Here is a 26359-nt window from a genome sequence, read left to right as displayed (position 1 = left end):
AAAAAAAGGGGGTCGAGCTCCCCCCCGGAGGGGGGGGGGAGGCAAGAGCACTCCCATCTGCAGCTGAGCCTGGATGAACCTCCTCATCATCCGGTCCATGTCTGCATCTGACATACTAAATGTAGACCTTGAAGAGGCCACCGAGGCAGACCTAGAGTGACGCCTCGATGACCTCGACGGGGACCGGGATGCCTCCTCCCCAGGGCCCGGTGAAAAACAAGAGAACCGGAGCCGAGGAGGAGGCAATCCAGAAACCCTGGATGGAGAAGCCCGCTTGGTGGGCGGGGCCGAGGAAGAGTCCTCGGCCCACCCCTTATGGTGCTTCTCCTTCCTTTTGGTTTTTCCGGCCTCCCTATCCTCCGGAGACAAAACGGGAGGTTGAGTCCCGACCGGAGGAAGGGAGGCAGGGGTGGTCGCTACTGAGGACTGGGTAGCAGCCACCGAAGAACCGGAAGTCGGAGCCGAGTCCGGGGGCAAAAGGCCCGCCAGAATCAGCTTTGATCTCCGGTCCTTAAGTGCCCTGGGGTTGAACACTGCGAAATCGTGCATCCCGAAGAAAGATGTTCAACCCCAAGGCACCTAACGCACCGGGTGTGGCCATCTGCCGGTGAGAGCTTATGGCCACACTCGGTACATTTTGAAAAGATGGCTTTAGGAGCCACCGACATATCGAACGTAAACCACACTCACTAGGCCCCTAACACACCACAAACACACACTACGAAACAGCGAGGGTAGGGAGGAAAAGATTTTAACAAAAATAGATATTTAAGAGGGAACCTACACAAACTCACTCAATCACACAAGAAAATACAAAATTTCTTAGCTTTTTTTCGCAGAAAACCTTCCAAATGCCAGGAGCTCAAAATCCAGCTTGTTGGCTTGAAGCGCGGCAAACTAGATCTGGGGTCAGTTAGGGTTGGCAGGGGATTATGGGTAAAGGGAGGAGCTAGGAGCTCGGATCTATGCTGTGGTAAAAGTTGCCGGCTCGGATCCGAGATCGGATCTGTATCCCAAAGGTTGCTGACAAATGAAGTTCCTACTTCAGATCTTACATTATAAGACAAAAGAAAGACATTCCAAACTCACCCAGGTACAGGATCTCACGGTCCAATAAACACTTTAACTCTGAATGCTTCCAAATGGAACTTAATGCCTGCAACTGGAACCCTCTAAATTCTCTCCCACTTGAAGAGGCTGTTAAATATTTTAACTCAAAATTCTTAACAATCCTAGATGAACATGCCCCCAAAAGGTCTATTAGAATGAAGTCTAAAACAGCACCCATGGCTGTCAAAAGACACTAGGCAAATAATATTGCTTAGGAATAAATCTTGGGCTAAATGGAGAGCTACCAGATCTATCCCTGAGCAAGAAAACTTTAGAAAGCTGAGAAATATCACAAAAAAGCCACACTCACAGATAAAAAGAACTACTATTGTAAACTCCAGCAAACTCACCATAACAATCCTCAAAAGTTTTGGTCAGGGATTAATACACTCATTCACCCTGGCCACTCTAGCACACCAACTCCACATGGAGCTGATAATAATACTCCACAGGAAACTGCCAATGCCCTCAATTCCTTCTTTACTGACACCATACAAGCCCTAGCCCGTCAACTTTCCACAGACAATTATAGTCTCCCTATCTCTATACCTGGTACTCTTCCAACCTTCCAACTACAACCCATCCCTACTTCTTACATCCAAAAAATCATCCAAAAGCTTAAGCCATGTACTCCCTCTGCAGACCAATTACCCTCTGAATACCTGCAAAAAGCAGCAAAATCAGTTGCCTACCCTATTTCCATCCTTATCAATAGAACTCTAATTGAGGGAATCATCCCAGACATCTGGAAAATCTCCCACATAATCCCCTTACATAAAGGTGGTAACTCTAATGATTTTTCCAATTACAGGCCCAAAGCTCTCTTATCTCCCTTAGCAAAGGTTATGGAAAAATGTATTCACCATCAGCTAATGAACCACTTAACCAAACACAACATTTTAGCTAACTGCCAACATGGTTTTAGACCATTTCATAGTACCACCACAGCTCTCCTTTCATTCACCAACTTTATCAACCACAACTGTAATAACAATTGCCTCACTTCAGCACTCTTTATTGACCTATCAAAAGCTTTTGACATGGTAAACCACCCCTTACTCATAAATACCCTTGAATCCCTCTCTCTAGACACCAAGCCTATCTGCTGGTTCAAGTCCTACCTTAACAACAGGCAACAAGTAGTTCTCTGGGAAAACAAGCTATCTTCCCACCTGCCCATCTCCCTTGGAGTCCCTCAGGGCTCTATTCTAGGACCTCTTCTCTTCTCTTTGTTCATCAATGACCTCCACTCAGCAATCCCTCTAGCTACCTGCATACAATATGCAGACGATTCTACACTCATCTGTTCTGCCAACTCCACATCTGAACTACATTCCCTAACCCAAAAAGTATTCAGCACAGTAGAGACTTGGTTCTTGAAACGTTGTCTCATTTTGAATGCCAAAAAGACCAAACTCTTACTCTTTACACCTTCCACTAAGTCCTCCCCCATAAACTTTACAATTAAATCCAACAATGACACCATTATAGCCCCAGACTCTACCACCAAACTGCTAGGTATCACAACTGATAACAACCTCACCTTTGATAACCATATTAACAACACCATTAAAACAGTAAATAGAAAGATGGGCTCCTTATATAGAGTAAAACCCTTCTTAACCCCAGCATCCCGAACTACAATTGCCCACTCCCATTTAATCTCAACTCTTCTATATGCTTCACCCATATATACTAATTTAAAAAAAAGTAATCTGGTCAAACTAGCTAACTCCTATAATAATATAGCCAGATTTGCCACTGGAAATCCTTTTAGAACACACCACTGTCAGAACCTACAGCAACTAGACTGGTTAGAATTAAACAACATTTTGATACTATCCCAACTTACCATTGTTCATAAGATATTTTACCAACCTAACAACATCCCTATACTTACCGACCTAATTACTCCCTATAGGAATCTCAACTCCTTACGATCCTCTAGTAAACTTCTTGCTAGCACAAGCAAATCAAACAACCTGGCAGGGAACTCCCTGTTCTCCAATACTGCAGGAATAAACTGGAATCTTCTACCACCAGAGCTAACTTTACAACCCTCCCTGCAACTCTTTAAACAAAGGCTCAAAAAACATCTTAAAACTCATTGGGTATGTCCCTGTAGCAACCCTGACTAATTCCTCTGCTCTCTCTACTGCTATCTCTGTACTGCCTCCTCATACCAATCTTTATTACTTCACCCCTCCAGAAGTAGTATTTATCTTCAGTAAACTAAACTACCTGTTGTAAATGTTATGTTAGTAAAGTAATTCCTCTGAATGTACTGTATCTTATCCCAGATATCATTACTGCACAGTGACTAGCTAATTCTGTACGTCTATAGGACATTAATGTTAGTTTTTTTCCTCTCATTAATACTTATGACTATGTATTCTTAATATCCTTTATTTGTATAATTTGTACTGGTTATTTTTAAGTGTTATATTATCTCTGTTATTACTGGAGCTTTTCTCCCCGGGCCTCCACTGAAAATGGAAATGTATCCAGCTGGACTAGCCCGGTTAACAAATGTAAAATAAAATAAAATAAAAAATAAATAAATTAAAAAAATGGAGCCATTCGTTACAGTCTTCACCCAAGGTACATGACTCCAAATCTCACAAATCTCAGGTTCCGACAGTTTGTTCAGAACCGAAGGCAAAAGTTCCAAAAATGTCATTGTCTTCTGCTCTGCCACCAGAGATGACAAAAATCAGTAACGATGCAGTCTACTGTTGATAATATCCAAACCACTTCTGTACCAACCATGGTTTGGGCGCGACGACCTCTCCTGCACGGATTATAACCACGTCTACTCTTTTGGTTCCATCTTCTCCCTCTACTCAGCAGACCATGGTGCCGAAGGTTGATGTTATCAGTACTCCACAGACTAGATATTCCCCTTCAACAGACCCCTTTTTGGGTCAGCAGCTGGGTCCCTTTGTGGAAAGTCCTGAATCTCCTTCAGGAATGTCAGTCCGTTCCTCCAAGAGTCTATCAGAAATGGATGTAGTCAGATTAGTGGACCAGCTCTTGGCAGCCAGAGGCCTTCCTGCACCCTCTTGGACCTCCATCCCAGAGCCAAGGCTTACTCTCACATGACTCTTACATATATTCCTCCTTCAGACTCTTACATATATTCCTCCTTCAAACTCTTCCCAGGTCTTGGAGCCCATTGCTTCAATGCTCCTGGTGCCAACTGCCTCGGTACCAATGGTGGATCTCACCTCGGTGCTGGAATCTACTTTGTGGTCTTTGGCTCCTTCAGAACCATGACACACATGGGATCGAGATTTGGTTGCTGGGTCTGAGATCCTTGGATCGGCTCAGATGTTATCTATGGTGCCGTCTGCAGCTCTCAGTACCTTGGTAGTTTTCAAGTCCTCTCTGTGCTCCTACTCTGGGAGGCGGCTCATCGGAGCATGGTGTGACCCTGGTTCCGAGGTTGTCTTTCTCAGTTCCAGGCTCCCATCCCTTTTCGGGCGGGCCTGCTTTCCAGATTATGGACAGAGCTCTGGCCTCAGCAGGCTCCCAGTTGGTTCCATGCCCAGAGTGTCATATTTTTGTTCCCCCTGGTTTGCAGTTGCCACAATCTGCTACATCGGGACAGCAGGCACACGACCAGCAAGATGCCCTAGTTTAAGGCCCCCCCCTCATCTGAGTCCTCCTCAAATCTTCCCCCTGAGGAGCCACCCCATAACAGATTGTGCAAGAGGAAGCACCTAGACTCTCCAGAAGAATCAGTCACTGAAGATACAGACTACGATGAGGGGGAAGAGTCCCCACGGTCACCCCCTGAAGATGTCCCTTTGGAGACATCCGGGAAATATTAAAACAGATGGGTGATTGTAAGCCCTCAAACCCATCCTCTGAGGGCTCCAGTTTTCTTGCAAGCTTTTCGTGCCTGGCCATCTACTTCTTGGGTGACCCTGCCTGCAGGCGAACTAATCAAATTGATCGTAAAGTGTGTGTGGAAGGCTCCTGACACCATACAGCCTATTCCCCAGAGACCGGAAAATTTTCTTTCAGCCCCTGAGGATCAGCCACACTGGTCTAAGGGTCTAGCAGTGGATGCCATGGTGGTGGTGGCAGCCACCAAAAAGGAACTCGCAGAAGAAAGTTCAACAGTCCATCCTCCTAACCGGGAGTCATGGGCGATGAAACAACGACCCACTTCCCAAATCTGTCCGTCAACCTTCGCTATTGGGTACTTGAATTTTTTGGAATACTTCACTAGACTCCAAAGGGATCTGATAACTGAGCTTTTGGACACCTTAGCAGGAGCAATGTCAAATGAGGTCCTGGATAAGGTTGCCTCTCAGCTTGCCACCCTGGAGTCAATTTCAAATTTGTCTATGTGGCTTATTGTGCATACAGGCGAAGGGACATCTACAGCAGCAGGTACAGGCATTGCCATTAGGCGTTACACCTGATGTGCCTGTGCAATTTTGCGGACCCCTTCAAGTCTTCTTTTGTCAACTCTCCTGTTGATGCTTCTTCACTGTTTGGCCCAAAGGTTTGAGACACGTTAGCCAGGTGTGAAAAGGATGGGAAGACCCTTTCTGCTGTGGGCATGCACTTTTCCACTCCACAACGACCTTAGTCTAGAAATCAGAGGGGTGAAAAAATGTGGTTCAAGAAGACCCAAGGGCCTTTTTGGGACACACGTGGTGAGTATTCCCCCCGGGACAGAGAGGGGACACTCTTCTGGAAGATGCCCCTCCCGTGGCAGAGGGGGTTTGTGTAATCACAGCTCCAGAGATTCATTCTCTGGACAACCCTACCAGCGCTCCTGAAAGGAGGCCCGATTGCTTACCTCTGGAAGCAGTTGGGGGAAGATTTTTTCTGTATCACTCAGCCTGGCTCACAATAACATTGGATTCCTGGGTGCAGACACTAATCACCAAAGGTTACCGCACCCCCTTCAGTCTCTTCCCTAAACCCCAAAGGTGAATCCCCGTTGTTCTACCCAGTCAGAGGGATTTAGCAGCACTAGAAATTCAAAAGCCACTTCAAAAGAGAGTCATCCAAGCAGTCCCACCAGACCAGATAGGATCCAGATTCTACACAAGATTTTTTTAATGCCAAAAAAGATGGGGGAACTGGAGGCCAATCTCAGATCTCAGCCTACGTACAACAGACAAAATTCCGAATGGTAAGGGTTAAGTCTATCCTTCCTTTCCTACAGAAGGATGACTGGATGTGCTCTATAGATCTTCAGGATGCGTATTACTACATAAAGATGGACAAGCATTCCAGAAGATATCTCTGCTTCTGGCTAAGAGCCAATCATTACCAATTTTGAGCATTGCCCTTTGGTCTCACTACAGCCCCCAAGGTGCTCACCAAATGCATGGCAGATGTAGCAGCTCATCTAAGGCTACAGGGATTCCGTGTATTTCCATTTCTACACGACTGGCTCCTCACCGTCCACACCAGGCATTTGCTGCTTTGCGCCACAGACTCTGTCCTACACCTTGCCGAGTCCTTAGTTGTGATTTTTCTTTGTTGATGAAAATGCCTATATCCCACACAGGGTCTGGAATTCAGTGGAGCAAAACTAAATAGAACATCTTGTGTGGCATCCCTTCCTCATTACAGGTTGTTAAAGTTAAGATCACAACTTCAAGTGATTCTCTTCCAAGACAAAGATCCTGCTCGTCTGGTACTACAACTTCTCAGATCCATGGCAGCAACAATAACATTAGTCCCCCTAGCAAGGTACCACATGAGGCTGCTTCAATGGCTCCTTGAGTCATAATGGTCACCTCTAACTCACCCCATGTCTCATCCAAACTTAACAAATTGCTGCATGAAGGATTCATCTTGGTGGATGAAGCCAGAAGAAGATTTATGGAGTCATCCCTTCTCCCCATCTCAACCCAAGGCCGTAGTGACCATGGACGCTTCCCTGATTGGGGGGGGGCATTTTCCGGGGAAGAATTATTGGTCCCCACAAGAGGCCAATCTGCACATTGGGTCTATATTAGAACATTGAAGTTTCAAAACTTAGAATGTTCTAATATCGACTCCTATTCAGCGAAAGCTGAAAACATCGAAGCAGCAGAAAACCAAATTTTTTCCTAGGGAAAGAATTCAGTTGTCCATTTCTGTTACTTTGGTATTTTCAGTGCTGTGGTGGAAAGTTATGGGTCGGGTTCAGGTAAGTGTGCGAATGAGTGCAGGTTAGTTTAGTTAGGGTTAGGGTGCGGGTTAGGTATGTGTGCTATTGTACTGATGTGAGGGTTAGGGTGGGTTAGGTGAGTTAGGGTGCGGGTTAGGTATGTGTGCGATTGTGTGGACGTGAGGGTTAGGGCGGGGTAGGTGAGTTAGGGTTAGGGCGCAGGTGAGGTGAGTGTGCGATAGTGATGGACCTTAGGGTTAGGGTTAAGGTAAGTGGATAGTTAGTGGTGTGTGTATAGTTTAGTGTAGGGTTAGGTGTAAGATTTGAGGTGTATGTGTGTGGATTGCGGTTTGTTTGGTGTAATTGTGGTGTGTGTATGTGTTTTGGAACAGCGAATTGTTTCCCTAGGAAAAAATCTGCTGTTCTGTATGTTCGATGTTTCCAGCTTTCGCTGAATAGGGTCGATATTAGAACATTCGAAGTTTTGAAGCTTCAATGTTCTAACATAGACCCTGCTCATCAATGTCCTAGAATTGAGGACAGTGCTTTTAGCGTCGGAAGCATTTCAGTCTGCCCTTCCATCAGGGGCAACTGCTATCCAAAGAAAGGAGTACTTCCACAGAGTATTAAAGTCAACCTTCTTCAACCAAAACAGCAGTAAAAACTAGATAAAGACAACGACCACGAAAGCTGTAGAAAACACTTTAATAATAGATAAGTGCTTTCATGTAAAACTTCATCAGACCATACTCCATACTAAAACACAATGCTTAAATAAGCAAGAAGCAAATTCAATTAACCAATCAATAATTACAAACAATTAATGCAATACACTCCTTGATTTCAAGTAGGGTTTTAAAGGCACACAATCATTCAAACCAAAATTTTTGCCTGCCTGCAACATTGAGATCTATCTGAGCTCTTCATACTCTATTTTATCTAATAAACTTTCTCCCCTAATATTTTCAAATAAAAGACTCTCTACCATAAACTCAAAAGTATGACCCAGATTGACTTTATTATGTTTAAGTGCATTAGTCTGGCCATCCCTTCTGATATCTCCTGCATGTTCCAGTATACTCAGTTTTCTACTAGTCATCCCCACATAAATGTTGCCCTCTATAAAAAATAATAAATACCATTTTGCAAAATCAAAGATCAGTTTTCATGACTTTGTGTAAATAAGCTAAAACTATTCAAAATATAATAAGTAGTCTCCTGCTATATTTATTGACAATCCTCACTGCTATACAAAATCACTTTTAAAGGCCTATAATGTTCAGACAACTAAATTAATTTCTTGGCTATGCCATTTTTCATCTTGCTCATCTTTTGCAGGATTTGCAATCTGTAACCATGAAAGGTTGCCTGTACATAAAATGCAAAGACATCCTCAGTCGGTTGCATTTTAACTGCATTCACAGTTCTAGCAAATAGAAAACAAACAGCCGGACACAGTAGTTAATGCTGTCATTTACTTAATGCTCAAATATTAAAAGTCATGCCCTAATAGATACACAAGCATAAGTGTGAGCAAGGCAGCTTTAAATACACTTACTGTACAGATTATGCTTTTATGGTTGCTTGTAGAAAGTAAACAGCACAGAGTAATTATTTTTACCTTTCATTTATTTATTTATTTATTCATTTTATAATCAAGACTGCAGTTAAGACTTCCACCCTGAAAAAAAATTTTTTTTTTCTTCTTGGAGCCTCAGCAAGAGAAGATTCCCATACCTTTCTGCAGCCCATTGTTTGGACTGTACTTTCTAAATATGGGTAAGCTATGAATCTTGAGGTCCAAATCCACCCCCCCCCCCCCACAAATAAAAGCAAGCAATGTTCCTTTTTCAAGTCCATAATAACTGCAAAAATTGTCAATTCTTTCTGGCACAGTAATATAATAAAAAGGGGCTTCTTTCATAACCATATGCAATGTATTATGTGCAGCTTTACAATGACTTAAAAGAAATATTCACAAAATATCTTTTATACAAAACAGAAGTAAAAAAATATCTGCAGTCTCAGTGATGGAAGATGAAGTTTTGATGCTCAAGTCTCATGTATTATCACACTGTGCATTGCTGTTATCCAATATAAATTCTTCTAACCTCATATACTTTGAACTCTCCCTAGTAAGCTGGTGTGGTGGGGTCTTTAGGTACTTTTTGTAAAAGTGGGTGAGGAGTTCCAAGACTACAAGGTCTAACAACCTTAGTGACCTGATCTGCTGAAAGGAAACTCTGCCTTAAAACAGACTCTTTTCACCTTTCCTTTGACAAAAATTGTTTATGTACTACAGGTTTGGGAAAAATGTGGCAACACACACACACATATGCGCACACACACACACACACACACATACGCACACACATACGCACACACGCACACACACACACGCACACACACATGCACACACGCACACACAAAGAATTAGAAAGCAGTTTCACAGCACTTGGCAATAGTTCCATTGCCTTCTGCTGTTTCTTTACCAATATTTTAATGCATGAACTTTTTTATACAACAATGAGCAACAGACAGAAACTTTCCCAGACATCTAATGCAAAACACATGCTGATCAGTTATAGAAAATTCCTCTTCATAGTGCAAGGAGGAGAGAGGCTGGGCATCCACAAACCAGTTTAATTATTGGGGTAACTGTCACTGTATGGAAGTCCCCTGGTGGGGACAAAGGGGTTTGCAACAGGTAGCAAATAGGTCTTGGTATGACACCTTTGGCATTATTGTATGTTTTCTGCCAGAAAAGAAAAACAGTACAATCCAAGAAAAATCACAATGCTATCCGGCAGTATGATAGCCTCATCCTCATGGAACACGTCACCAAGTGAGGTGGAGAACCACATGTGAATACAACTAAAACCAAATGAGATCACCACACCCATTCTGTACAGATTTCCTTCTGCAATGTGTGCAACTAGTTAGTCCACACAGCTCCAAGACTTTAGAAAAAGGCCAAACTGAAATAAAAATTCTTCAGGGACTTATTCTTTAATGTGCTTACTCTGAAATTTCTTAGCTCAATCCCTTTTGAATATTGACCTGCCTTACGCCCTACTGGTGTCGGACGATTCCTGCCTTGCCTACAGTACTGAAAGACTATCTGCCTCCCTTATTTACTCCTCTTTCAAGGAACTAAAAAAATTTCTTAGCTCAATCCCTTTTGAATATTGACCTGCCTTACGCCCTACTGGTGTCGGACGATTCCTGCCTTGCCTACAGTACTGAAAGACTATCTGCCTCCCTTATTTACTCCTCTTTCGAGGAACTAAAAAAATTTCTTAGCTCAATCCCTTTTGAATATTGACCTGCCTTACGCCCTACTGGTGTCGGACGATTCCTGCCTTGCCTACAGTACTGAAAGACTATCTGCCTCCCTTATTTACTCCTCTTTCAAGGAACTAAAAGTAGGTTATGGGCTTTGCACTGATGATTTATTAGCCTCTGCTCAAGTCAACCTATAGAGTTCATTAGTTCCCTGTGCTTGTGTGCCTAGCAGCCAGTACCTCTCCTTCTCATATCCTCCCCTACCCCCTTACTCTTGCCTTCTCCTGCCTCTACACTACTCTCTTTTTTCTTGTGACTTTTCCCTCTCTTTACCTGCCCTAGCCACTAGGTGGCGCTCTCCTTATTCTCTTTCTCCATCTCTACTTCTCATGCCTAGAATCAGCCCTTAAAGTTATTTGTTAAATTCCCTATCTCCTTTAAGCTCAATATTCTATCTTACAGTCTGCCTATCTCCCTGCTAATAGTGCTGGTACTGCTCCAGTACCCTGCCTGACTTCTCAGCTCCACCTCACCCCTCTCGTCCTTACCTCCTACTGCTTGTTTTCTACCTACTCCTGCATACCTATTCCTATTCCACTGGTCTACTTTGGTCTCCTGTCTTTCCCTTCCTTCCATATACTTTCTGCTCCTGCCGTACCTACCTACATTTCTGATTGTCTCATCTCTCCACCTCCTGTTGTGTGTACCCGCTCCGTTCGCCCAGCGGGCTCACTCCGCTCCCCTCCCTACCCCCAATTCCGACCCACCCCCAGGGGTGCTAACCTTATAGTACTGTTAGCCACTCCCCTATCCCTCCCATCCAATCCTTCTCCTTCCCGCTCAAACTTCCTCCCATCCACACACACCCCACCTATACTACACACTCCCACTGTATTTTTCCCATTCCTCCTCTCTACATCTTTTACTTAACTATCCCACTTTAATCCTTACCACTTTACTGTCCACTCTTTCCCTATTCCTATTATATCTTTATATCTACTCAACAGTAGAATACCCCTTTTACATCTTGCCTCTCATACACTCTATAGCCTTCTCTAACTTCTCAGACTCATCTTACCATGGCTCCCTACCTGCCAAGCCAGCATTTACTATCATTCCTGCTACTCTCCACCCTATGCTCAGTCTATCTCCTATCCTCTTACGAGATATCACTTGATGCTCTATCCCTCCTTCCACATAAACACACCTCAACATTTATCATTCCACTTATGTCTTATACTTTTACTTCATCTACCCCCAATTATCAACTACCTAAATTCCACAGACTTAGACATCTCAACTATGTCATAACAACTTATAACAAAAATAAAATTCTAACCTTACAAAGACTCTACCTGGTTATCAAATGTAGCAATCCTACCCTTCAAGATGGTGATATCCACCCTAACCCTGGCCCTTCACTCTTTTCCCCCACAGTATATATGCCTAGAACCAATAATAGCTTCTTAATCGGACATCTTAATACCCAAAGCTTAAACAACAAAGTACCATACCTACATGCCCTCCTTCACATACACTCATTTGATATTCTATGCCTCTCAGAAACCTGGCTAAAACCTAGCACTAAAGACACTGAGATTATTCCCCAAGGCTATAACATAGTAAGACTCGATCGTCCCAAAAGAAAAGGTGGTGGTGTTGCTATTCTTTTTAAAAACCATCTTAATATCACTACCCTTCCACCCCTATCATCTCAAGATAGCAAGATAGAATCCATCATTATCAAACTCCAATTAAATTCCAAAAAATCCATACATATCATCTGTATGTACCTGCCTCCTGGTAACAATATACCAATACTTGAAGATTATCTTAGTTGCATATCAGCTACTTATCCACAGGAAACCATCATACTAGGAGACCTGAACATAGACTGGAATAGCATTAATGCAGAAAATCCTTCATCCCATATTAACCTTCACGGCTTCACCCAAACCACTACCTTGACTACTAGGCTCAATAAACATACTAATAGAGAAAGCATTTTAGACTGGATACTTATAAACAGACTAAAAACTAATTACAAAGTAGGAACCTTGCCAGACGATGTTAGTGACCACTCTTTAACTTTTATAACAAGAGAAAAAACTGACTGTCCAAATCCCCACATTACTAGAAAAATACGTACCATCAAACATTTTAATCCTGACCTATTTCAAGCTGAACTCAGTGCATGTAACTGAAACCCCTTAAAACACTCCCTCTTGAAAATGCAGTACTACATTTTAACAAAATATTTTTATCCATTCTTGACACACATGCACCGGAACGTACTATTAGAATGAAATCCAATACAGCCCCTTGGCTCTCCCATGAAACGAAAAAGCTTATTCTCACTAGGAATAAAGTCTGGGCTAGTTGGAGATCCCACAGAAATAATACAGATCTCCTACTCTTCAGACAGCATAGAAATCTAACTAAAAAAGCAGTTATAGCCGACAAAAAGAAATTCTATATTGAACTACAACAAACCCATCTTAACAATTCTAAACTATTCTGGTCCTCAATCAATAAACTCCTCTCCCCAGGAACTTCCAAAACACCTTCCCCACTAAATGCAGACCCTGATACCCCAGAACAGACTGCAGATGCTCTTAACTCATTCTTCACAGAAACTATTCAAGCACTAGCTAAACAACTTAATGCCAACAACTTCTGTCCGCTAAGTAAACTAACCAACTCCTCTTTTAACTTTTCACTACAACCTATCTCCACATCGTATATTCACAGACTTCTTCTCAAGCTAAAACCATGCACCCCCTCTGCTGATAAGCTCCCTTCCCTTTTTCTTCAAAAGGCTGCTAAGGTTGTTGCATATCCTATATCTATTCTTATAAATAGGACAATTAGAGAAGGAATCATCCCTGAAGTTTGGAAGGTATCTCATATAATCCCACTTCATAAAGGTGGAAACTCAACTGACTACTCCAATTATAGGCCTATTGCTCTCCTCTCACCTTTGTCCAAAATTATGGAAAAGTGTATCCACCTTCAACTTGTACAATATCTCTCAAAGCATAACATAATAGCAAACTGCCAACATGGCTTTAGACCACATCATAGTACTACCACTGCCCTGCTTTCTTTTGTAGAGACTATTAACCAGAACCGAAACAACAACTTACTCTCTTCTGCCCTCTTCATTGACCTCTCCAAAGCATTCGATATGGTAAACCACCCCTTATTACTTAATACTCTTGAATCCATCTCATTTGATGCCCCAGCCATTAAATGGTTTAAATCTTACCTCACAAACAGAAAACAAGCTGTTCTCTGGGATAACCACATCTCTTCTCTCCTGCCTGTTTCCATTGGCGTTCCTCAAGGCTCTATCCTTGGCCCACTTCTTTTCTCCCTCTTCATTAATGATCTTCAAACAATAATCCCTCAAGCAACCTGCATTCAATATGCAGATGATTCGACACTCATCTGCTCAGCTCCATCTACCCCAGAACTAATCTCTCTCACCCAAAAAGTATTCAGTACAGTAGAAACATGGTTCTCTAGTCATTTCCTCTTACTAAATGCCAAAAAAACCAAACTTCTTCTTTTTACTCCCACATCTAGAACCTCCCCCTTACATTTCTCCATCTCTTCAAACAGCGCCACTGTTATCTTACCCGACACTTCAACTAAATTGTTAGGTATTAAAATTGACAATAATCTCTCATTCGACCTACACATTAACAACTCCATAAAACTAGTTAACAGAAAGATAGGATCCTTATATCCAATCAGACCATTTCTTACACCATCTACCAGAACAAGGATTGCTCACTCTCACCTTATTTCAACTCTTCTATATGCTGCGCCTATCTTCACTAACCTCAAAAAAACCAGCCTTAACAAACTGGCAACCTGTTATAATAACATTGCCCGCTTTGCTACTGGTAATCCCTATAAAACTCATCACTGTCTCAACTTAAAACTTCTAGGCTGGCCAGAGTTTCAGAACTATCTTTTAATCCATCAACTCTGCATTGCCCATAAAATACTATACCAACCTAATAATACCCCCATACTCTCACAACTCATAACCCCTTATAAAAATCTCAACTCTCTCCGCTCTTCCAGCAAACTTCTGTCAAGTTCAACAAAATCAAATAATAATGCTGGTGACTCTCTATTTACCAATGTTATAGGGACAAAATGGAATTTGTTACCCACTAGCATAACAAAGATAACTTCATTGCCTCTTTTCAAACAGAATATTAAAGTGCATTTCCAAAATCACTGGCTTTGCTCCTGTAATATCACTATTACTACCTAAATAAAACCATCTCTCTTCTCCTTTCTACTCTGCGTACTATTTGTCTTTCTTTTCTCTTCCCTTTACTTCTCTACCTGCTATTCTGCAGTACTTGCTCTTTTATTTTCACCACTTTCTATTCCCACCTTTTTCCCTTACTCTCTTCTCACTTTATTCTCCATACCTTCACTCCTTTGTTCTATGTTAATCCAATCAGTATTTTTCAACTGGTTAATTGAGAATTCGACTGTATTGAGTGTTTTAGTAACTAACTCTTGTAGTAGTTTTTTATTTATATAGAAGAGTTTGCTATCTTTTATTTTTAATGTTTGCTTGCAAACTCTATTACTAACTCTTAGATTTTCATTATAATGAGTACTGCTATTACATTTTTGTATGACAATTTTTTGTATGATAATTTTTTGTCTCTGAATATATCTCACTCTGTGGAGCTTTTCTCCCCGGGCCTCTACTGAAAATGGAAATTTCTCCAGCTAGACTAGCCCGGTCAACAAATGTAAAATAAAATAAAATAAAAATAAAATAAACTGTACAAAGCACAACTCATTATGCCATTTTAGACATTAAAAACATGTTTTATGGACTGTGAAAAATTATTAAATTTTCCGGGTTTGTGCCAATACATTACGTGCATGGACAAGAAAACTGAAATATAATTACTTGTACTCTGGCAGGGCACACCCAAGCATGAGAAACATTAGTCCAATGGCTCCTCCAAACGAAAGACTGATCAGAGCTGTAAATGAAGGAAGACAATTAAAAATTAGCATAAGAAGAAGCATTGTACAATCAATATAAAAAACAATGAAAGCAACACGCCTGTGTAATTATCAGACAATATGTCACTGGATAATAAGTTAATGTTGTGACTTAATAAAAAGGTGTTCTCTTTTTAGTACGAGTGTCAGATTCATATATTCTGGTGGGGGTCTACAGGACACAGGGTCATAATTATCACTTGAAGTCACCTGTTATGATAGGTCATGGCCCACCCCCACAGTCATTATCACAACTTGAGATTACCCATCATGAAACATTAAGCCCCGTTCCTTTGCAACAAATAAAATAAGAAGAAAAAAAAGCATATCAGACACCCATGTGCACATATATAATATGAGACCCATTGTAAAATAAAGCAACAATCTCAAATAATACAAGTTAGCAAAAGTGACCCATACCAAATAAACAATATTTTCCAATGCATAAGCAAATTAAACTGAATTCATCATCAGCACAATTAACAGTTCTCATAGCTTAGCAGGTGTTAGTCGAGATTTTTTTTTTTTTTTTTTTTTTTTACAGGACCATGGGCAACCAGTACATCTCATTTCATTGGGTGAAGAGTTTTCTTTGAAATCACACTCATTTGCTAATTTTGCATGACTTAACACACAAAATCTAGCTCTGCCAGTTGTGACATCATTTAGTGATTTCTTTCCAAGATTTACGAACGCATCAGCCTCTAAAGTTAAAGGAAATGTCATTCTAAAAATTATATTACATAAAAAACACATACACATACTTAATTCTGATGTATTAGAATCACTGTGCTTCTTATCACATTTTTACTTTCCTACACCCAAAAATGTTCATAGTGAGGACTGACGTACTGATGTGATTACTTCAGTTTCCTTGACACTACACGTAAGCAGCTGAATTTCTATAATATGACAGGGCCTAAACATAAAAAAAAAAATATATATATATATTATATATATATATATATATATATATATATATATATATATATATATATGTATTACTCTTTCACTTAGTTACAGTGACAGTACTAAGTCCTTGACTTTTTGAATGATCCAAGAAACCAGTCTACAACTTCCTACAAAAAAAAAATATATATACTGTACTGGACACTGCACTGCAAAGAAGAATTTTATCAAAAGAGTTCTATTATGACATACATCAAACAGCAAATAAAACATCTTGTGCGCTCAAAAAACGTCATCTTGACTAATATAGCAAAACATAAGCATGACAGAATACAGCTTGTGCAAACACAGGGCACTCAGAAGCATATTTAAGCAATACAAGCTATCCCTGATCTTCACACAGAGACATCTCTACCTGTTTGGGTTGGTGGGGGGAGCTCATTTTAAAAACAAAGCATTTTATGAACCACAGCAAGCCACAGTCTTATTTTCAGTGATGATCACTGCCAAGAATTTTATGCCCTTTCAAATCTTAAATCATACCAGGCTAAGACAGCTTATTTCCTAAAATAATGTGAAATATGAATAAAGAAAAGTGGTGGGGACCTACAAGATGGAGTTTTCTTTTAATCATCTGTACTCCAGAATTCTAAGATTTCTGTGAAGATGTATTCAATTAATATGCATCAGCAAGCAAAGATAGATATTCTATGCTAAACTTCAGATGACACCCACTTAAGTGCGGAAGTGAATTAACTATACAGCACAACATAAAACTGCAGGATCTCAGTCTCTGTTACAGTTGGAGAAAAAAGTTCTGATCTGGAAGAAACAAAACGTTACACAGTAGAAGTAAAATGCACTTAAATTTCACTCTTCCATTGCTATATTTTGTATTTCAATTAAATAAGGATTTTCTTTTGTGAAATGGAAAAGTAACCTCCCACACAGTAATACTTTGAATACTCTGATTTAAATGTTCATTTCCTTAGTGAATTTCATGAGAAAATAAAATTAACGAGACACTGCAACACTGTACTGCATCATGCCTACTTCTTTTGGCCATGGCACCGCAATCAATGTACTGCAAACTGACTAATGATCACATGCACCCACTTTCCCTCAAGATCTGATTTTCAATCAGGTCTGTAGTATTTAATAGTCACTGGTAGGGGTGTAACTTAGAAGATAAGGGGAAACAGAACCACTGGCCAATGTCACCTATATCCAATACATTTTTCCCTTTCTTTTCAAAGGAAGATATTTTTAATGTTATTAGCTTTTGACTGTATTTTCTTTCTTGTGGATAAATTATGTAGATATTTGGGAGAAGTGGCCAAGGTATTTTTAGTTTTTCTAAAGCTAAGCTAGTTTTGTGTGCTAGAATTTCATTGTATTTATTGTTTAATACTTCTACTTTCGTTTTCATCTCCAAATGATTTTGATTTTTTCAGCTTTTACTGACAAAAGTTTGGATTGTAGATCTAATAATTCAGAATCCCATTCTCTGATTTTTTTATACCAAGTTAGAGTTTTACCATATATGTAAGCCTTTAATGAGTCCCATATCATTATTTTATTTATCTCTGTGGTGTAATTAATATCTAAGAACTGTAATTCAGATAATAACCAGGGTTTGAACTCTTCAATTTTAGTTACATATGCTGGAATTCTGGTGTTAAATATTAATGGTTTGTACCTATTTTGAAGTTTTAATATCAATGAAGTGTGGTCTGAAAAGGGGCAGGGAGTGATTGAGAAATTAATGAGTTTAGAGTGTAAGTCATGGGCTGCAAATATTTTATCTATTTTAGTTTGGGTACCAAATCTATGATCTTGATGGGAAAACAGCAAAGATGTATCTTCTTTAAATTTATAATTATATACAAGATGAAATGATTCTACCCACATGTTTAAAGCTTTTGATACAGCAGATGTATGCAGTGGTCTTTTATTTGCAGTTTCAGAAATATCAAATATACAGTTAAAATCTCCTCCTAATATTAAGTTGTCTTTATAATTATTGGAAATGAAATCCAAGTGTTTTTTTAACAGTTCCTGTTCCAATGCCTGGGAACCAGTATAGATTGGCTAGGGTCCATATTCTGTTAACATATTTAACTATTACTAATGCCATAAGGCCTTCTTTATCTTCATACTTATAAAAGATTTCTGGGTTAATCACATTTGTTTTCCATAAAATTGTTACCCCTTTTGTCTTTGTCTTATAAGTGGATTGAGCCAATATCATATATTCCTTAGGATGCCATTTGTAATTGTCATTTGTTTTCAAATGAGTTTCTTGAAGGAAGACAATTTGTGCTTTGCTCAATTTTAAATATTTCAGCTTTGATCTCTTGCTAGGATTGTTTAAGCAATTGGTATTTAAAGATAATAAAGTTAAATCCATCTTAGGTTATTTAGACTATGTATTTTTGTTTTATTGTGACTATTAAACATTTTCCTCTGATAACTTACTTTAAAAGCTCAAACATATACTTTATAGTTATCAGTTTTATACTTTGAGTGTTTAACAATAAAGTAATGTTTTGGTCAGGCATACTAAAAATGTTTTTACAAAATAAATTTAAATTAATAAACGTTAACAAAACTAAGATCCGCACTAAGCATGGAATGGAAATCATTCCTAATCTGATGGATAAACCTATCTCCATCAGATTATAATTTATACCTTGACAATCCAGAACATCTGAGCTCCATAAATTGAATTATTATATGGAGAATATTTGTAATAGGAATAAGCAATATTTATATTATTTTGAACAGATCATCATCCTCCTCTTTCGGCTGTTCCTGTTAGGGGTCGCCACAGCGGATCTTCTGTTTCCATTTCTTCCTGTCCTCTGCATCATACTCTTTCACACCAACCGCCTGCATGTCCTCTCTCACCACATCCATAAACCTTATCTTAGGCCTTCTTCTTTTCCTCTTATCTGGCAGCTCCATCCTTAGCATCCTTTTCCCAATATACCCAGCATCCCTCCTCAACACATGTCCAAACCAACGCAATCTCGCCTCTCTTGCTTTGTCTCCAAACTGTCCAACCTGAGCTGATCCTCTAATATACCAATTCCTAATCCTGTCCATCCTAGTCACACCCAGTGCAAATCTTAACATCTTTAACTCTGTCACATCCAGCTCTGACTCCTGCCTTTTTGTCAATGCCACAGTCTCCAACCCATATAACATAGCTGGTCTCACAACCCTCTTGTAGACCTTCCCTTTCACTCTTACTGGTACCAGTCTGTCACAAATCACTCCTGACACTCTTCTCCACCCATTCCACCCTGCCTGTACTCCCTTCTTCACCTCTCTTCCACACTCACCATTACTCTGAACTGCTGATCCTAAGTACTTAAACTACATCCACCTTTACCAACTCTACTCTCTGCATCCTCACCATTCCTCTACCCTCCCTCACATTTACACACATATATTCTGTTTTAGCCCTGCTGACCTTCATTCCTCTCCTCTCTAAAGCATATCTCCACCTCTCCAGGGTCTCCTCAACCTGGTCCCTACTCTCACTGCATATCACAATGTCATCTGCAAACATCATAGTCCACGGGTCCTCCTGTCTGATCTCATCTGTCAACCTGTCCATCACTACTGCAAATAAGAAACGGCTCAGAGCTGATCCTTGATGTAATCCCACCTCCACCTTAAACGTATCTGCCACTCCCACCGCAGTCCTCACCAATGTCACACTACCCTCGTACATATCCTGTACCAGTCATACATACTTCTCTGCCACTCCCGACTTCCTCATACAATACCACAACTCCTCTCTAGGCACCTTGTCATATGCTTTCTCTAAGTCCACAAAGACACAATGCAACTCCTTCTGACCTTCTCTGTATTTCTCCAACAACACTCTCAGAGCAAATATTGCATCTGTAGTGCTCTTTCCTGGCATGAAACCATACTGCTGATCATTAATCATCACCTCCCTTCTTAACCTAGCTTCCACTACTCTTTCCCATAACTTCAAGCTGTGATTGATCAATTTTATCCCTCTGTAGTTACTGCATAGGTTCATAGGTTGGTACTAGGCTATCGGCCCTAGGACCTATACAAGCCTAGCCATAACAATTCCCTGGCTATTTCTTTCCACAGTATTAACTTCCCTGGACCCCTGTCTAGCAGGGTGACTGATGTGATCCCCGGGGTGAATTTCCTATCTACCATACAATCATCAAGGCTCCTTTTGAAAAGGGCCAAAGAGGGCTCTGCTTGACATGTACGGGCAGTCCATTCCAGAGTCTGGGGAGTCTCTGGGTCAGGAACCTATCCCTCCAGCATGTTTTGTTCATTGTGATGACAAGGTTTAGATCCCTGGAGCGTGTGTCTCTGAAGGATTGGGATTTCTTTAAGTGTAGCATGTCCAACAGCTCTGAGTTTGAGATGGCTTTGTATGTTAAGCAGAGATCGCCTCTGAGTAGACCATATGTGACAGAGTATAGGTGGAGTTTTTTTAGACGGTCAGCATGGGGCATCTGCTTTAGGCCTGTGATTCTTTTAGTGAGGTATTTCTGCGGCCTTTCCAGTTATTTCAGATGTCTTGAGAGGTACATACCAAATGGGGCGTTGTACTCTATAATGGGTCTAATGAAGGATGAGTACAGTGGGACAATGACCTCCTTTTTTCTGGATGAAAAGCCCTTAGTGATGAGGTGTGCCATATAGAAGGATTTCCTGACTGTTGTGGCGATGTGGTTATCGAAGGTGAGACCACTGTCCACCTGTGTCCCTAAGTCTCTTATCACAGTTTCAGTGTTTAGTATACTGCCACCTATGTGGTAATTCACAGGTACACGTTTTTCCCAAAGGGGATAACTATACATTTCTTAGTATTGAGCTTGAGCCCATGGCTCTGGCACCAACCATCTGTTTCTGTAAGGCCCTTTTGTAGAATATCCACATCATTTGGGGATTCAATAATGGCTCCCAGTTTGCAGTCATCTGCAAACTTTGTTAGCCAGAGTCCCTTAGTGTTGGCCTGTACTTCAGAGAAGTAAATGCCAAACAAGAGCGGTCCCAGGACTGAACCCTGAGGTACTCCACTTGTCACTTGTCTAGAGCTGGATTTGGAGTTGGCTACTTTTACAGTGTGGGTTCTGTCAGTAAGCCAGTTGGCAACCCATTGAGTGATGTAGGGATTAATTCCCAGCTTAGTAAGTTTATTTATGATTCCAGAGTGGAGGATGGTATTGAAGGCCTTGGCAAGGTCCAGATAGGCTGTGTGGACCACCTTACCTTTGTCCACGGCTCTGGAAACTGATTAGAAGAAGTCAGTCAGGTTCAGGAGACAAGATTGGCCCTTCACGAACCCAAACTGCATGGGGTCCAGTGTTTGAAGGTTGCCGATGGCTGTTTATAAGTTCCATGATAATACGTTCCATGGCCTTGCAGATCAGGCTCGCCAGACTGATGGGCCGGTAGTTCCCGGGATTCAAGGTGGATCCCCCCTTGTGGAGTGGGATAACTATAGCTGTGCATCACTCAGTGGGCACGAAGCCTGAGGTGAAGCTATGATTAAACATGACACTTAGGTGAGGTGTCAGTTCATTTTGTAGTTCATGTATTACACAGCCTGGGATGTCATCTGGTCCCATGGATGTTGTATTCTTAGCTTTGGAGAGTGCATTTTTTACCTGTGTGGCTGTAATTACTGGAATTTGGCAATCTTTCGGTATTGAGATGGGCCCTTTAGGGGGGTGAAGATTGCACTGAATCGATCTGCCAGGATATTGGCAATATCCTTGGGATCAGTATATTTAATGCCATTCTGTTGTAGCTCAGAGCAGATCTGAGCATTGCCATTTAGAGTCTTGACACAGCTATAGAATGCCTTGTGGTTGTCTTTGAAATCTTTGGCAATTTTATTTTCGTAACTAGCGTTGGAGTATTTTATGAAGGATCTCAGCTTCTGACTGCAGAACCAACCCTTGAAGTATTATAAACAATGGGAATACAGTCTTGTCAGACACTTAGAAAGTGTAACTTTTGACACATTGCTCCAGTTTTGTTTTGGGAAAGGACACAAATAGTTGATCTGATTTTCTAATATCTGTTACAGTGTAAGTAAAATCTACGTAGTCTATGAACATCTAATGTTTGAAGCATATGTTCTCCTCTGCTAGAATAACTGGAAAAAAATCTTGCAGGTCAATGTACTGATTCAGATTTACTTCAGATGATACTTTTGGAAGAAAGGCAGAGTTCATGCTCAATGACACACTATCTTTGTGGGAAATAAGAAAAGGTAGCTTGCATGAAAGCACTTGGAATTCCAAAACTCATCTAGCAGCTCTGCACATCACCCTTATTCTTAAAGATAGGTACCAAAACACTTTTTCTCCACTCCTCAGGCATCCTCTGCCTTTCCAAAATTTCATTAAACAATCTGGTTAAAAATTCCACTGCCATTTCACCTAAGCACATACTATTGTAGATTAGACAGAATTCTAATACAATATAAATGTCTACTTATTGCATAAGCAATTAATATTTACATGAAAGATAGATGACAAGCAATTCAATCATAGTAAATTAGGATGCATCATATATAAAACATCAGTAAAAGATTATAGCACTCAGTTATTTAACATATTCACCCTTACTGATGGAAGTCTTTCAAAACGTATTACTTAATATAAATAGATGGCAATAATATTTATACCTAATGTTTATAATACAGTGTATTTTACTGGATATATCAGAAGTTATATTTCATTGTTTGCCAGCATTTAAGTAATCACTTTGTTTGTTGCTAACTTACTTAAAGCATCAAGTTTGCTTTATGTGAACACTGATGAAAGTTAGTGTATTTTAATTATCAGTGCATCTATCTTCCCCCCATTTCCTACACATAAGGATTTTCATATCTGTCATTTCTTATTATAAAATGAGTGAAATTATAGGTTAAAAACAAAAAATTCACTTATTGTGATTAATGATTACAAGTTCCCTTTCTATATTCATAAATTGCCATTTTATGGCATATACTGAACTTTTTTAGATTTAAATGGCAACATTCTATTCTGTATAATCAGCAAAGGTTAAACTGAGTGATTATTGTCAATTTATTACTATTTGTTCAGAATGTGATTATTATATTCTGTGACATTCCTAGTTCAGGCTTCTATTGTTTCCCCTTGGACAACTTTGTCAGTCTGATGTCATGTATAAAACATTAGTTACCTTGATAATAGCTTAAGTATTATGTATGGTCAAGATGGGTTATAAAAACTACAATTCAAGTTAAAGGAATTGCATGACTGGTTATGCATATTTACTTATATAAGAAAATCATCATGCTTCCCCTTGATGTTCAATGTAGTGTATGTCATTTATGACAAGTTAAGACAGTAGTGTTATTATACACAAGCCCATGTTATTAAATTATATCTTTAATACATTGATTCAGCAGACTGCCTCATCTTACAGGACGATTACATATTTTATGTCTAAATTTACTAAAATCATACATTACATACCTAGTGTGTGTGTGTGTGTGTGTGTGTGTGTGGTGTTTTTTTGGCTGCTGCTTAGTTATTTGAGAGACCACAAGCTGTAATGCTTATTCTTATTATCGCATTCCAAGCATGTTTATACAGTCCATAGACTTTAAATTATGAGACCCTTCTAGTTTATTTGTTAGAAGTATAATCCCATCCTTACATACACACATCAGTACTTCAAGCATGGGCAACAATGCCCATCCAGTTTTGCCAGAATACCATTCTCTAGTTCATGTGGTGTGTTTCCAGGCTGTTCTTAAAATATCCAAACCAATACTTGTCCTGTTCTATTTTACCAGCCTGTACCATGCAGTGGCCACTCTGCCAGTGAGCCACTCAACACACCTTCCTTTCCCACAGATAGTTCCACGAAGGAAATCTGATGACTCTCTAGCACTTCCCGGCAACCCCAAACACCCCTAGAATCAGCTACCCACATATGCCCAATATGTCCAAGCAAGCTCACCTCCCAGACCAGTGCAAAGGGTTCTGCACAAGACCAAGTGCTCAGTCTTTCACAATAACTCAGACTTCCATTCTTATGCAAGTCCCTAATGTGTTTGGACCAAAATACAATTTTAATATAAAATTGTGCTCATTATTTATTTATTTATTTTTATTATCAAGAATCAACTTAATGAGCTAAACAAAGTGCTGGGAGACCATTAATATGTGTACATGTGGTTTAAAACAGACCTTTTATTTTATATATATATATATATATATATATATATATATATATATATATATATATTTTTTTTTAAACCAAAAACATTGCCAAGAATCATCTCGGACGCTCCTCAGAGCAGTTAAGCATTACCATCACTCTGTCTCAGTTACCATAGCAACTTGGGAGCATCTGTTTCTGTTGGTGTGTCTGGTAATGCATACCAGAGGCTTACGATGCACCTAAACCAAAGCTTCACTTCACTGCAACTTCAAGCCTAAATTCCCTCCCTCCCTTTCAGCGAGACAGCAGCCAGGAAAAGAACAGAGAGCAAACCGATCAAACAAAAACACCTCCCAATAAGCTGCCACAACAAGAGAACACATTCTTTCAGCCTTCCCACCTCTCACTCAGCAGCTGTATAAAAGTACAGCTGTGTACACTTACCACAAATGTAGATGTTGAGTGTATTCACTGTTGTAGTCATTACATTTGGGGTTATCTGCTTGCAGGTAGCCCTCAGTCGGCCTGATTAACAAAGTCTTGGGTCCTGCGTCGGTTGCTGTCCCTTCTTCCATGACGTCAGGTTGTCAGGGGTATAAAACATGCAGCTGACATCATTACATCTGTTTTTCTTGCCCCAGATGTCAGCTGCCCCCCTAATGGGAAGCAATTAAATATAAATGCACAAAGATATACCTCCAACAAAAAGGCTTTTAAGCATAGTAAAGGAAAGTAGAGGTATAGCCAAAAGAAGTTAGGGGGCTGGAGGGAGGGTAACCAGGACTGCAACAGTAAATACACTCGAACATGTACATTTATGATAAATGTACACAACTGTACTATATTCTTCATGTTTCACTGTTGCAGTCATTACATTTGGGTAGATTCCCAAAGCTATGGTTGGGAGGAGGAATTTAGATAGCATTAGGGCCAGCTATAAGGCCCTACAAGACTGCAGTGGCAAAGCCAGCTCTGGATTTAGAGAAAATTGGCAAAATGATAATGTTTGGTGAAAGTATGAACAGAACTCCAGGTAGCAGCTTCTAGGATGTCCCTGGTAGAGACGCCTCTGAGAAAATCTGTAGTGGTAGATGCATCCCTGGTGGAGTGAGGTCTGATCCCCTGGGGGATAGGTTTTCCATGGTGTTTACAGCAGAAATTAATGCCATGGCTTATCCATTTAGAAATGGTCTGCTTTGAAATAGACTTCCCCTCTGCCCCTGCAGCAAATGCCACCAGCAGTTGTTCAGATTTCCTTTGAGGTTTAGTCCTGTCCAAGTAGAATCTAAGTTGTCTGTGCACATCTAAGGAATGCAGTATCCGTTCCCCTTTATTCTGTGGATTGGGAAAGAAGGTTGGCAGATGAATGGACTGATTAGAGCCACACTGGATACCACCTTGGGCATGAAGGATGGATTGGTTCTGAGGGACATCCTGTCCGCATGAAAGATGATGAAAGGCTCCACTGCCATAAGGGCCTGTAATTCAGATACCCTTCTAGCTGAAGTGATTGCTAAAAGGAAAGCTGTTTTCCAAGAAAGAAATTTTAAGTCTGCAGTAGCAGCTGGCTCGAAAGGAGGTAGAGTGAGTTTCTCCAAGACAAAGTTAAGGTCCCAGGCTGGGGTTGGAGCTCTCCTGGGTGGTCTCAAATTTTTGGCCCCTCTGAGG

The 26359-nt window shown here is 40.4% G+C and overlaps 1 protein-coding gene across 3 annotated transcripts in view; it reads right to left on the bottom strand.

The window, feature by feature from the left end:
• The window catches only part of LEPROTL1 (leptin receptor overlapping transcript like 1), a 202085-nt gene that overhangs the window by 96756 nt on the left and 78970 nt on the right, over positions 1 to 26359 (bottom strand). For all 3 annotated transcript variants that reach the window (XM_044059610.1, XM_044059608.1, XM_044059609.1), the window contains exon 2: positions 15471 to 15546. In XM_044059610.1, coding sequence (XP_043915545.1) covers positions 15471 to 15508 — 38 coding nt within the window. In that variant the 5' untranslated portion in view covers positions 15509 to 15546. The remainder of the gene's footprint in view (positions 1 to 15470; positions 15547 to 26359) is intronic.

Source organism: Protopterus annectens, chromosome 17.part0, assembly GCF_019279795.1.
Source record: "Protopterus annectens isolate FY-2018-M chromosome 17.part0, PAN1.0, whole genome shotgun sequence".
In the NCBI taxonomy this organism is placed as follows: domain Eukaryota; kingdom Metazoa; phylum Chordata; order Ceratodontiformes; family Protopteridae; genus Protopterus; species Protopterus annectens.
The sequence above is the reverse complement of the archived record's forward strand: the minus strand, read 5'-3'. Positions and strand labels throughout refer to the sequence as shown.